Here is a 12,279-nt window from a genome sequence, read left to right on the forward strand (position 1 = left end):
GGTTGTCATTATTCAATTCGATTTTGGCGGTTTCACAATTGAATTTAAAATGAAAAATAATACAGAATCGATATTTTATGGAAACGTATTTTTTAATTGTGCAAAAAATTTCTATTAATAATTGTCGACGCATCGATTAATTTTTTTTCATTCAACTTATCATTATTTTTCGATGGAAACCACTATATTTGCTTCGGGATATCTTATCAATTGGCATAGAAATGTTTGAATTTGAAATTGATGCTAGCTAGCCTAGGTTTTTCTATATTTCGGGTACGACAAATATCCTCATGTGCATTGGCCTTCATTTAAGATACAATATTGTGGTGCAATGGGTTCTGGTGAAATTCCTAATAATTCGAGTCTGGTGTTATGTTGAAATATTCTTTCGGTTGACTTTGTTGCTGGTGTGTCAGGATTTGACCACAAGCGCTCAGCTACAGCAGATAGACGTGGCCAAACTCGAGAATCTGAAAATAATTCATGAATAATTTGTTATTGAATGTGGTTTTAAAATTAGAAGCATACAAATAAATAAGTTTCGCACAAACCTAAATTATGTTCATCGATTAATTCAGTCCATACGCATGCTTCTCCACCAAGAACATTATTGTGTTTTGGTAAACGGTTATCATATGCTGTTTTCCTGCAGAAAAAAGGGACTATTACACTACTGGCCTTGTATATTCAACACTGTTTATTTAATTACCAGGTATAATAGGCCGTATTCCCCCAAAACCCATGATCAAAGTACCATGCATTTTTAGTGGACATAATCAATTCATAGCCAAGATTTAACAGTTTTTGAGGTTGTTCGTTTGAAGATTCTAACCATGTTTGAATTATGTATCTAATTGACAAAATAATTTGATATTCCATTTCTTATTATTAATAATATATCCATATTATAGTCATATGCATTACCTGTCTTTTTGTAAATAGTTTTCTATATGATTTGGATCGGTTAAATGACTTGAAAAAATGATAACTTTTTTCGGAGCCACTGGTATACCTCGCCTACTGTTCTCATCTTGTCCCCGTTCTTCATCCCAAACACGTAACAATGCTTGCTAAAAAAATGAAATTTTTTTGAATAAAATTCAAAACTTACTGAAAATAACTGAAATATATTACGCAACTCACATGGAATTCAGCCCACAATTGCAAAAAATCGTTGGTATCTCGTCCTAAATCATGATCATGCATATATTTTACAATTTCTTCGGATGAATTCCAACAACCAAAATGAACCTTTCAAAAAAATAAATTTAAACAATAAAAAAATAATAATATTAAGAACGTATGAAAATTGACTTCACTTCATCTCCGCCAAAATGAATTGTCTCGTCAGTTTCTATTAGTGTTTGTAAGTGACGATATATATCACGGAATATACCAAAGACAAAGGCATTCGTTGGCTGGATTTGGCCACTGGCAAAAAAAAAGACAAAAAGCTTATTCCTGGCCTTTTCGGTGCAAAAAATGTTAAGTCTCAATTTACTTACCATGGAGGTTGAATGCAATAATTTCTCCATGGTTGTTTATTCACACATACAGCCAATTTGCCCAAACCATGACTTTCCCCCCATTGCCATCCATTACCAGCGTGTGAAGGTGTATCAATTTCGATAATAATTCGAATGCCACGAAATTTTGCATACGTAATAATTTCTCTTACAACATTCGGGGGATATGTAAAATTTGGTCCATAAGCTCCATAGATGGTAAATTGCGGAATAGAAGGAATTTCAAGCGGAAAACTATGTGAATCAGTAATGTGCCAATGAAAAACGTTCAATTTTGATGCAGCCATTCCATCGATTGTACGCTTAATATCAGCTACAGGTATAAAATTTCGTGATGTGTCTAACAATAGTCCACGATGTCGGTAAATTGGTCGATCTTCAATTCGTACCGATTTTACAAGTAACAAGCCCTCACAAATATCTGCCGTCATCAATTGTGATAGCGTTTCTAATCCATGGCGAACGCCAAATATGGTGCTACCACTAATCCTAACAGTTACTTGATCACCTGTGATTAACATACAACATTAGATTTAAAATACTTAAAATAGCATATTGAATACAACAATGAGCGAAAAGCAATAATGTACCAGAGGTAATTACATCGAGACGATAACTTTCATCAGTACTCCATGTGATTTCAGTTTCATTTGAGCGTACCAATAATCGTACAGAAACATGTTTTTCTGATCTTGCCTCATTGCATCCATTACCACATTCTTTGATCACTTTTGAAATAAATATGTTACTAATGGCATGTAAATAATTTGTTGTATCAACTGATGTTCCGGAAATGTTAAATCTAAAAAATAATGACACTTTTTCCATATTTCGTTGTTCATTTAGATTTTTGAAGTAAAAAAAAATTAACAATGTTACTTCAAGTGATTTGGATTCAAGGAAAACAGTGTCTGTCCAAGCAAAACATGACCAGTCGGTTGCGGCCATAATGAACCAAATGTACCGCAAGACAGTCTGCATGCATTCTGCGAACTGTATGTGTGTAAATTTTGCGGATCTTTAAATATTCGTACACATTTGTCTTCATGGTTACATATCCATTTCTTTGAACAGCTAAAATAAAAAATAATATCTCATCAGGTGAGTTTGATTTTATGTATTTTTTATTAATATTTACTCATTATCTACAGCATTTACGACCTTTCCCAACGCATTTATACATATTAATGCCAAAACGATTATTGGTAGACGCATATCATGTAGATGATATTGAACGCTTTTTAAATTATTATTTACGACTTCTATAAAAGTGACAATTACGACTTTCATTTGCAGTCTTTATCAATGTTTAGGAATTGATAATAGGAATTATCGTAACCTGATTTAAAAAAAAAACAAATATTGATTAATTCAAAATAACAATGAAATAATTAACTTATTATCGATGGCCTAGTTTTCATGGGGACTATCTCTTTCAAAACATGATTGACACCCAAGAGAATGTTCAAAACTGTTCAATTTATAAAGTTATTAAGAATTTTAACTTCTTGCGAATTTACATGGCTGATTTTTTCTTTGTTCAAAACATTCATTCTTTTTTCATTATCTTAGTGTGTCAAAATTAAAGGAAATTCAATTATTTTTTATTTGTATTCAACAACATTTTCCCTTGTGGAAAATTCTAGGGGAAATTACTGACTGACTAGTCAGTTAACTAATTTGGGACGTTTTTACTTAAAGTCGACTGATATTGAAGTTGTTTTAAGTTGATTTGGCTGATTTTTTAGTCAATCCTAATAGCGAAAAATATAACTTAATTCAACTTCAATCGCAGTTGACTATAGACAAATCTGTTCAATTTCAGTCGATTTCAGCTAACCACTCACTTTATTTTTTATACCATTAAGAATTACGAAAAAGAAATTAGCATTTCGGAAACAATCCTTCCATCACCCAAAACAAGTTTATTGCGAATTGAAAGTCCAAAATGTGAAGTTTGAATACGCAAGTTAAAAAAATAATTTTAATTCTTCTAAATTTAACGATTTTTTAAAAAATCTGTGTAAAATCTTATTATTTTCAACGAGTATCAGTCAATTTATGACCTAAACATCATGATGGGGGTAATCCGGACCCTCGTCAGAACCTATCTTTGCAACTCTTTTTTATTTCACTTTATATTACGTTTATTACTTTGTTTTATATGTATGGTGCCAAGAATTAACTGGTCGAGTGGTCGACAAAGGATAAATCCCATAATTCAGACCATTTAATGTAAAATAAATCACATACACTTTTTTCTTCATATCTACTGTATAAAAAACCAACTATATAATAATAAATTCCAAAATGTGATTGATTTTTGGCTCTTCTTTTAGTTTTATTGGTTTTGGTCCAAATGTTTGTATTTGCATAAATTTATTGAGCGAAAAAGCAACACATTAAACAAGTTTTTTGTCAACTACATAAAAAAAATAATGTCAAATCAGAAAAATTAAGATAGAATTAAATAAAAATATTAAATGCATATCGTATGTAATTGCGGATTTCCCTTGAATTGATAAAATATACGAATCAACACACTTGGACATTTTTTTTTTCATATTGGCAATAAATTCGAATCAATTATATTAGTTTTACATATAGTAAATAACTTACCGTTTTTGAAATCGTTTCTAGTGTTTGCTTATTTCACTTTCTTTAAATAGAAACGTCTTGTTGTATTCAATAAAAATCGTTCATTCAGCAAAACTATAAATATGCTTGCACAAGTATTCTTCAAACATGCTAACAGCATGAATTAAGACCAAAAGTTTGTTTAAAAATTTTGTAAATCGGTTTGATATAATTATCTTTAACGAAATATTACGAATGCCAATAATGAACACTTGATAATATATTCTTATGACGAAAAAACAAAAGCAATATGTATCCACAAATAAAATATTGAAAATAAGCTTAAAACAAACGACGTGTTCAGTACGGCAAATCGCTGAAGAGACTGATGAAATAAAACACAGTACAAATGTACAAGCGTAGATTTTTATTTATCAAAACATATTCAGTTCATAGAAGGCGACGAAGCAATATGTGTTGTTATTTGTATTTCATTCACACTAGAAAGGCGAATAGTGTGAAACGAGTATACAGTTAAGACGAAACGAGAGTGAGAGTACTGCCTAAATTCGAATGTTTCAGAAAGAGAAAAACATACGTAAAATAAATTAAGTAACAATTTAACAGTCGTTTTGATCTCAATGTATGTGAGACCGGCTTTTTGATATCAGAATAATCGCCTGAAATATGACATAGTCAAGTGATGACCAATTGAAATACAAATCACTTTCAGTTATTATCATTATATTATTGTTATTATTCACATTTATTTCAGAACAAAATGTAATTTCAAAATATAATTATTTCAAAAATACCACAGTTTCTTTTCATAGATCTTTATTGAAGTTTTGCGACCAAATATAATCCTTTAATATAATGAAAGATTTACATGCTATAATGATTTGATTAAATATTTTGATACTTATTAGAATCTTTTTATTTTCATATTCAATTGATTGATGATTTACTTTACTTAAATGTTTTTTCGTTAAATATTATCAAACCAATAAACCTTAGATCATCAATTCTTACTCTATTCGAGTCTAAGTCGAGAGTACATCGGGTATATAATATAAAATTTCGTACTCTTTGTAGTTTATATCAATTGAAAACACTCATGATTTTAAAAAGTGTTGATACCACATTTTTCACTTTTCCCATTAACTATGTCGTTGTTATTGTTATTGGAAAAATCAATGCAACTGTTTGAAGTTAAATCAATTTCCTCGGAATCAGATGAATCCTGACTTATTTCATCATTGGAAAAATCATTTTTAATATTTCGCATGCGATCAATTTTTCGCCCATCAATCACGTGAGAATTGGTGTCCATTTTTGCCAATAATGCATTGCAATTACCTGCATCACGATCGGAACAATTTTTATTATATATTGCCGCAGCGTCAATTGCACCGTAGTATTTCCGTTTATTATGCAACACATTTTGGAAGGCTGGATGCATCAAAGTAAAATTTTCACTTTTGTTTTGACTTTGATTATATTCTTCAGATGCATCATTCAATGTTTTTATGTCATTGATCTTTGATATTGGCGAATTTGATAAATTCTGAGCAATTAATGGAAGTGGAGACGACGGTGATGGTGTATCTGGTTTAGGTGATTGTCGTTGATGTTCATTTGTTATCATTGAAGATGTATTTGTTATATTGAGTTGACACCTTAGGCGCCATGCATCCTGCAGAAGGCTTAGCCTCGCCTGCTTGCGCCATTTAGCTCGACGATTTTGGAACCACACCTAAACGTTGAATTGCACAGATATTTAAAAAAAAATAAAAATATATAAGAACCATTCCATTTTTACAGCATTTTTTTCTTTCAGTAATGCAAAATGTGTGAGAAACATGATTGCCACAGTCGGTGTACTATACTTAAACTACTGCAATAAGTAATTTGTTGCTTTTGTGGTTGAATGATCAATGATTTACATTTATACACATTTTTTATAATAATTTATTTATGAGCATTTTCACTCGAGTGAGTATAATTTCAATTGAATTTTCTGTATATTTGATCGCAAGAAATTACACGGTATTAATGCGAAACAATTTGTAATGATGAAAAAATTAACAGTTGTGTTTAATTGTATTATAAAAACTAAACTACGCACTTTTCGTGAACGTTTAAAGCGAATTCGATTTGATATCATCTTCGATTTAATTGAAATCGAAAGTATAATCACATTTTTTTTTTGAAGTTTTAAATTGAAACACGATAGAAACATAGACAAATAGAAAATATTATTATTAAACCTACCTGAACTCGTGCTTCACTCAATGAAATGCGGAGCGCGACTTCTTCTCTTAGAAAAACGTCCGGGTAATGAGTTTTTTTAAAAAGATTTTCGAGCTCTTGTAGTTGTTGGGGTGTAAACGTGGTTCGATTACGACGTTGACGTCGTCGTCCCAACATGTATTCGGTCAAAAGTAAATCACCTGGCAACGGAGATAGAAATGGTCCGGACATACTTACAAAAACACTTGTGTTCACGCAGAACTCAAAAATTGTAATGACACTACAAATAAGTGTGCAGCAACAATCAACAGATCCAATCAGATCCTGATTTGCGGCCTTGAACGAGATGAAAATAAATTTTCCCAGAATTATTATAGCAAACGATAGATACACTTTACACATATATCACAATTAATTGCAATTCCGTCTTTTTTTTAAATCGTAAATATAATACATATTCTGGTGTGGCACTTTATATTTCCATTTCACAATGTAAATACAAATATAAAACGTTCGTCCTTTTCTTTCATCCGACAGTATCGTTTATGCAGTGTAAATTGAAAGGAGAACTCTGCAACTGTATGGTATGGTGTTTTGCCACTGCTTTACTTTCAATTCTCCATTTGGTTGAAATGAAAAATCAGAGAATGAATGAAAATGGAAAGAATGGCAAACAATGAAACAGATATCATTAACATTAAATACCAATACGAGTACAAAGTATTAAAAATTCAGAGAATATCACGCGCATTCACAAAAAGTTTTTGTTGATTCAGGAAAAATCCCCCACTCAAAAACTGACTACATCTTGTTGTTGTGTTTATGTTATTTGTTGTTAATATACAAATTATAATTCTCCATTCTTATACAACAAGCATGAAGGATGTAAACGAATAGGATGATAAGTGTGAAAGTTGAGCATTCAACACGTGAAAATGGGAGGAAAATATTTACCATTTTACAAATAACCATATTTTTGTATCGTTCTGTTGCTGTGTGCACGAATAAAGAAGACGTACACATTATTATGATGTGCTAGAAAGTAATAACGTTAATTGGTGAAAAACCATTGTTACAATGTACGGCCTATTTGACTGGAATGTAATCCAGTTCATAGTGGATTCCAGGTGCGGGACTGCGAACGCCAATCGTATTAAATTTTATGCATAGAAATTAATAAATCGGATATAAATGTGTGCGTTTGTTTTTTCCATATTCAGATTATGAATTACGTTTTTTACGAGACTGCGCACTAATTGGAAGGGCGGTACATACTACTATCAGCAGTGTCATTGGCATTACATTATAGATGTATATCGGATTATTTTGTTTGTTCATTATTTGTTTTGTCTGTGCATTATTATTAAACTATTAGCATGTAGCCAACACAGTAAAAATACAGTCAAAATGATGTTCACACCTGATTGGATGCCGAAAATGAAATCGGAAAATCAACTTAAAATACAGAGCTCAATCCAAAATATGAAACAGTTGTCTGATTTATATAAATCATGACTGAATGGAAAAGAGCTCACTTTTTAGCATTTTATGTAGAATCTACATATATTGTATTATAATTATATGAAATAGATTTTCCCAAAGAATATACATATAATCTACTCAATGTTTTCTTCCGAATTGAATAAAGAAAAATGAATACAATCTTTATAATTTGAACGTTACTGTCTATAAGTCTTCTTTATATTCCAATTTATGACACATTTGCATTTTGCAGACAGCAGACAAAGTTGAGCTAAATGAAACGTTGGTAGACTGGTGGTATGTCATTTAATTTGGCTGTACTGTACCTTTCTGATTGGAATGGTAGCATTTCAAATAATGTAAGTCGCATTCAGTTATAGGATTGTCAGTTTATGTAATCAAAAAATAATATATACACATTCTAATGGAATATGAAAAGCGTTTGTGTTGTCGTGCACACTGTTTTATTGTATCATTGTTCTCAGCGTCGTTGGCTGAGTCTATTGTTATAAAGTAAAATTAATCAAAAATGGAACAGAGGTGGAGCCTATACTCAGTAAAAATTAATTTCCTTTTGTTGGGATGATTTTATTTCCCTCTTTTTCAACATTTTATTTCCATCATTTGTGGCCTTTATGATGTTTTCATATAACTTCCCATAAATAGATTTCAGTAAATTCATAAAAATAAACACGAACATTTTCATGAAACAATGCACAAATAACAATAGCAAATTGAAAAAGATGTTTAAATATTTTTTGTCGTGCTCCTGTTCACGTTTTTTGCACTTTTTTAATTTCAGAATATTTCGTTTGAATTATATTCCATTTCGCTATCTCTATTATTCTTTTTTGTTGTTGTTGTTATACTATGCATTCAAACGGATATAGAGTCTATAGGCGCAAATGTACTAATTTCAGTGCTGGATAAATGATTATTCTGTCTATTATTCTGAAGAGCAGCAATTAATGAAATGGATTCAAAATATAGTATAACAATAATAATCTCGCTTAATAGAGTTTTGCAAAGAAAATGCAGATGACGAAGAATTTATATTTTTCAACTTTTTCATTTTATAATTCATATTTTGTGTAAGTCAACGTTTCATATCAAGATTTTTAAACCATTAGAAAATTCTTACTTCATTGAATAAATTCAATTTAAAGAGAGAAAAATTATTGAAAGATGCATAACTTGTTTTATATCTTCTTTTTGAATGCAACATAATTAATTAAAAAAAAAATCGCAAACCCATCTGAACATATCATTTCAAAAATGGCAAAAATGAATGAAAATCATATACACAAGCAAAATAATTTGATGAATTAAATTGCGGAGAGAACCGACATGCTACCACACGTATTGTTATTTCTTCTGATTGTTCCATGCATAGGCGCATTTTATTATGAATGGAGTAGTATGCATCGATTCGGGGGTTGGAAAATGTACCGCATGTGTTCAATCTTGATTCTGAACTGTCTACTGTATATAAAAAGAACATGAACAAAACAAATAGAATAAAAGACTGCATAAACAATTTGCAGTGAATACGAATCGAATGAATGAAAGCTGAAAAATACTTTTATCTGAGTGTACTATAACCATATAATTTTAACATGATTAAATCAATTTCTATTTGAATGGATATGTGTTTACATGACTAGATTTAAGTTTCTTTTCAAACTGATTAATTACTTATTTGCCAAATCCATAATATGAATAATAAAAAAATCAAAACAATTATATTTGCGTTTGAACAATTTTTAAGTGATTCTGAAGTAAAGTCCAAGAATTTAGACTAGTTTTTCAGAAAATTAATTGGAAATTAGACCTTTTGGATTTTAAATGTAAGCAAAAAGAAATTCGTCCGACAGGAGTAAAGAGAACCTGAGAATGTTGTAGCACTTAAGGTTTACGGGTTTGGCTTGAGTTTCTGTGATATTTTCTATAAATCTTTCTTTTTCTTACTATTTCTCGAAGAAATTTCATTGAGTTTCCAAAATTACCCTCCACATTGATAGAATTAGAGAATTTTCTAAAAAATCTTTCAAGTCTTTGATTCAATCACAGATAAAAATGACAAATTTTGTATGAAAATGAATTGTTTTTAGCTATCATTGGTAAATATTTACTATTTTGTTCTTCATAAGATATTGAAACAATATGCCGAAAATCATTGATTTCTGAGAATAAAAAGTATTATTTTTGAAACCTAAAAAAATGGTATTTTACGCCATTTTATATGAAAAATACATAGGTGGTCTCAAACTTGTATATATTGCATTTTTTTCAGGTTGTATCAAAAGCACTGCTCAAATTTACGTGAATTTTGACAAAAAAATGAGTTCGGGATTATACTATGAATTCTATATATAAATTCATGCACGATAAAATAAAAAAATGTATGTTATTTACATTGCACAAATATGATTCAAGCCAAGCATACAAATTAATTAATTAGTCTAATAGTGGAGAATACAACAATTGCTGTACAATTTAACTATAATAAATACATTTCACACGTGTGTTGATGATAAAATATATTTTAACTCAACATTCAAGCTACAGGGCTATGTACCTATTTACCAAAATATCAAGTGAAACCATTTGAATTTCCCACTCTTTATATGACTTTTCTAGCAGTTGCTAGTATGACAAGAGTGATGAGCATGTGTTTGTAATGGCATTGAGTTCGGTTAATTCAATCAGTTGACATAAGCATTTAATCATTTGTTGGGTACTTATTCAATTGATTTTGACTTGTTTGTGTTACTATAATCAAAGTATAGTGATATAAAGTCGAAACAAAATGTTGAAAATAATTCTTTGTCTATTTGCGTTCGGATACATGGGGATTTCTTTGGGCGAAGATGCAACGAATAAATCACTCCCTATTGTTATGTGGCATGGAATGGGTAAAAAAGTTTTTTTCCGTTAACTATACATACACATTTAAAATTAAATTTCGTTTATTTCAGGTGATACCTGTTGTTTTTCATTCAGTTTGGGTTCGTTTCGCGATTTTTTGATAAATATTCTCGGGTCAAATGTTTATGTCAAGTCTATTCGAATCGGTAACAACGTTGTTGAAGATTATGAGAGTGGGTATTTTGTGCATCCAAACAAACAAGTCGAGAATGCTTGTCAACAAATTGCATCAGATCCAAAACTGCAAAATGGGTACAATTCACTTAAAAATTGCCTTTCTATTATTTAATTATTGTTATGGATTTTTTTTCGATTATTTCGATTATTTTATATTAACTCTATTCTTTTCTTTTGTGATCTCCTCCAGGTACAATGCCATTGGATTCTCTCAGGGGTCGCAATTTTTGTAATTATACTCGATGAATTGACGATTTTTGTCTTTTTTCACTGAAATAAAATTCATTGTTTTCTTAAGGCGTGCTGTTGCGCAAAGATGTCCTGAACCTCGAATGAACAATTTGATATCGCTTGGAGGACAACATCAGGGTAAAAAATGTATATTATATTTAAATTGAACATGGAATCACAAAAATTACTAAATTTACTTTTGTGGAGAATTCCGCAAATATTTGGCAAAAAATACAGATTTCAAAAACAGTCGTATTGTATTTTAGGTGTTTTTGGCCTTCCCAATTGCCCTTCTTTAAGTTCGAAGACATGCGATAAATTCCGGAAAATGCTGAATTATGCGGCCTACACAAGGTGAAATAGAGGCAAAAGTTTTAAATAAGCTTGGTTTTGAATAAACAATTAGAATATTTTCAGCTGGTTGCAAGACTATTTAGTTCAAGCAACTTACTGGCACAATCCATTGAAAGAGGAAATTTATCGAAAATCGAGTACTTTTTTGTCCGACATCAATAACGAACTAAACATCAATCAAACTTATGTAGAGAATTTAAAAAAACTAAACAAGTTAGTCTAATCAAAAAATCAAATTAATTAGAAAAATGAACAATAAGAATAAATCAAGCGACATTTTTGTTTCAGGTTTGTGCTAGTAAAGTTTTCAAACGATACAATAGTGCAACCAATTGATACGGAATGGTTTCAATTTTATACGCCAAATCAGGACAGGGTCATTCAGCCATTGGCTGAGAGTAATGCAGCTGTAAGTCTTGGAATTCGGTTCAAGTTTTAATATATAATTTGCAATTTTTATTTTATTTCTTTATATTTCAGAAAAATTTGGGACTCAACGACTTGGTTGCATCGAATACCATTGTGTTCTTAGAAACAGAAGGAAATCATCTCAAGTTTACCACAGAGTGGTTTAAGAAGAATATATTACCATATCTAAATGGTGAAATTTAAATACTCTTTTATTTTGTGCCATCCAGAACAAATTTTCACAGTACGATATGACGATTGTATGTGATTTTTTATACTTGAGACAAAAATAAACAATCATATCATGTAAGAATGCATTGATAAAACAAAATTTCATTTTTGT

At 30.4% G+C, this 12,279-nt stretch overlaps 3 protein-coding genes across 4 annotated transcripts; 1 reads left to right on the forward strand and 2 right to left on the reverse strand.

Annotated features, from left to right (window-relative positions):
- Nucleotides 1–73: 73 nt before the first annotated feature.
- Nucleotides 74–4,455, reverse strand: LOC116346356 (chitooligosaccharidolytic beta-N-acetylglucosaminidase). The gene is made up of 11 exons (XM_031776357.1): nucleotides 4,146–4,455; nucleotides 2,665–2,865; nucleotides 2,406–2,600; nucleotides 2,117–2,328; nucleotides 1,506–2,034; nucleotides 1,320–1,431; nucleotides 1,144–1,251; nucleotides 925–1,070; nucleotides 710–850; nucleotides 552–646; nucleotides 74–470 (listed from the first exon to the last, which is right to left on the reverse strand). Exons 2-11 carry the CDS (start codon nucleotides 2,814–2,816, stop codon nucleotides 289–291), a joined length of 1,872 nt encoding a protein of 623 aa, XP_031632217.1. The 5' UTR covers nucleotides 2,817–2,865; nucleotides 4,146–4,455; the 3' UTR covers nucleotides 74–288.
- Nucleotides 4,456–5,190: 735 nt separating this feature from the next.
- On the reverse strand, nucleotides 5,191–6,744 carry LOC116346386 (homeobox protein aristaless-like 4). Its single transcript, XM_031776407.1, has 2 exons — nucleotides 6,378–6,744; nucleotides 5,191–5,859 (listed from the first exon to the last, which is right to left on the reverse strand). Exons 1-2 carry the CDS (start codon nucleotides 6,585–6,587, stop codon nucleotides 5,227–5,229), a joined length of 843 nt encoding a protein of 280 aa, XP_031632267.1. The 5' UTR covers nucleotides 6,588–6,744; the 3' UTR covers nucleotides 5,191–5,226.
- Nucleotides 6,745–10,546: 3,802 nt separating this feature from the next.
- On the forward strand, nucleotides 10,547–12,267 carry LOC116346333 (palmitoyl-protein thioesterase 1). 2 transcript variants are annotated; one of them, XM_031776321.1, is made up of 8 exons: nucleotides 10,547–10,753; nucleotides 10,817–11,018; nucleotides 11,134–11,172; nucleotides 11,242–11,321; nucleotides 11,441–11,528; nucleotides 11,592–11,741; nucleotides 11,817–11,937; nucleotides 12,009–12,267. In XM_031776321.1, the coding sequence occupies exons 1-8, from the start codon at nucleotides 10,648–10,650 to the stop codon at nucleotides 12,138–12,140; spliced, it is 918 nt and encodes a 305-aa protein (XP_031632181.1). In that variant the 5' UTR covers nucleotides 10,547–10,647; the 3' UTR covers nucleotides 12,141–12,267. The 2 variants fall into 2 exon arrangements, with proteins under 2 accessions (XP_031632181.1, XP_031632182.1); XM_031776322.1 differs by having other exon boundaries at nucleotides 10,549–10,753; nucleotides 11,242–11,312.
- The last annotated feature ends 12 nt before the right edge of the window (nucleotides 12,268–12,279 follow it).

The sequence above is a fragment of the Contarinia nasturtii genome, unplaced genomic scaffold (genome assembly GCF_009176525.2).
Source record: "Contarinia nasturtii isolate CC-2019 unplaced genomic scaffold, AAFC_CNas_1.1 Cnas_scaffold_1500, whole genome shotgun sequence".
Taxonomy (NCBI): Eukaryota; Metazoa; Arthropoda; class Insecta; order Diptera; family Cecidomyiidae; genus Contarinia; species Contarinia nasturtii.

Coding starts and splice junctions, on each gene's coding strand:
- LOC116346356 (XM_031776357.1), bottom strand. CDS start 2,816: ATGAAAGTCGTAATTGTCACTTTTATAGAAGTCGTAAATAATAATTTA. Junction 851..924: donor AACTATTTACAAAAAGACAG/GTAATGCATATG, acceptor TTTGTCAATTAG/ATACATAATTCAAACATGGT. Junction 647..709: donor AATACGGCCTATTATACCTG/GTAATTAAATAA, acceptor TTTTTTCTGCAG/GAAAACAGCATATGATAACC.
- LOC116346386 (XM_031776407.1), bottom strand. CDS start 6,587: ATGTCCGGACCATTTCTATCTCCGTTGCCAGGTGATTTACTTTTGACC. Junction 5,860..6,377: donor TGAGTGAAGCACGAGTTCAG/GTAGGTTTAATA, acceptor TTCAACGTTTAG/GTGTGGTTCCAAAATCGTCG.
- LOC116346333 (XM_031776321.1), top strand. CDS start 10,648: ATGTTGAAAATAATTCTTTGTCTATTTGCGTTCGGATACATGGGGATT. Junction 11,019..11,133: donor GATCCAAAACTGCAAAATGG/GTACAATTCACT, acceptor GATCTCCTCCAG/GTACAATGCCATTGGATTCT. Junction 11,742..11,816: donor AATTTAAAAAAACTAAACAA/GTTAGTCTAATC, acceptor TTTTTGTTTCAG/GTTTGTGCTAGTAAAGTTTT.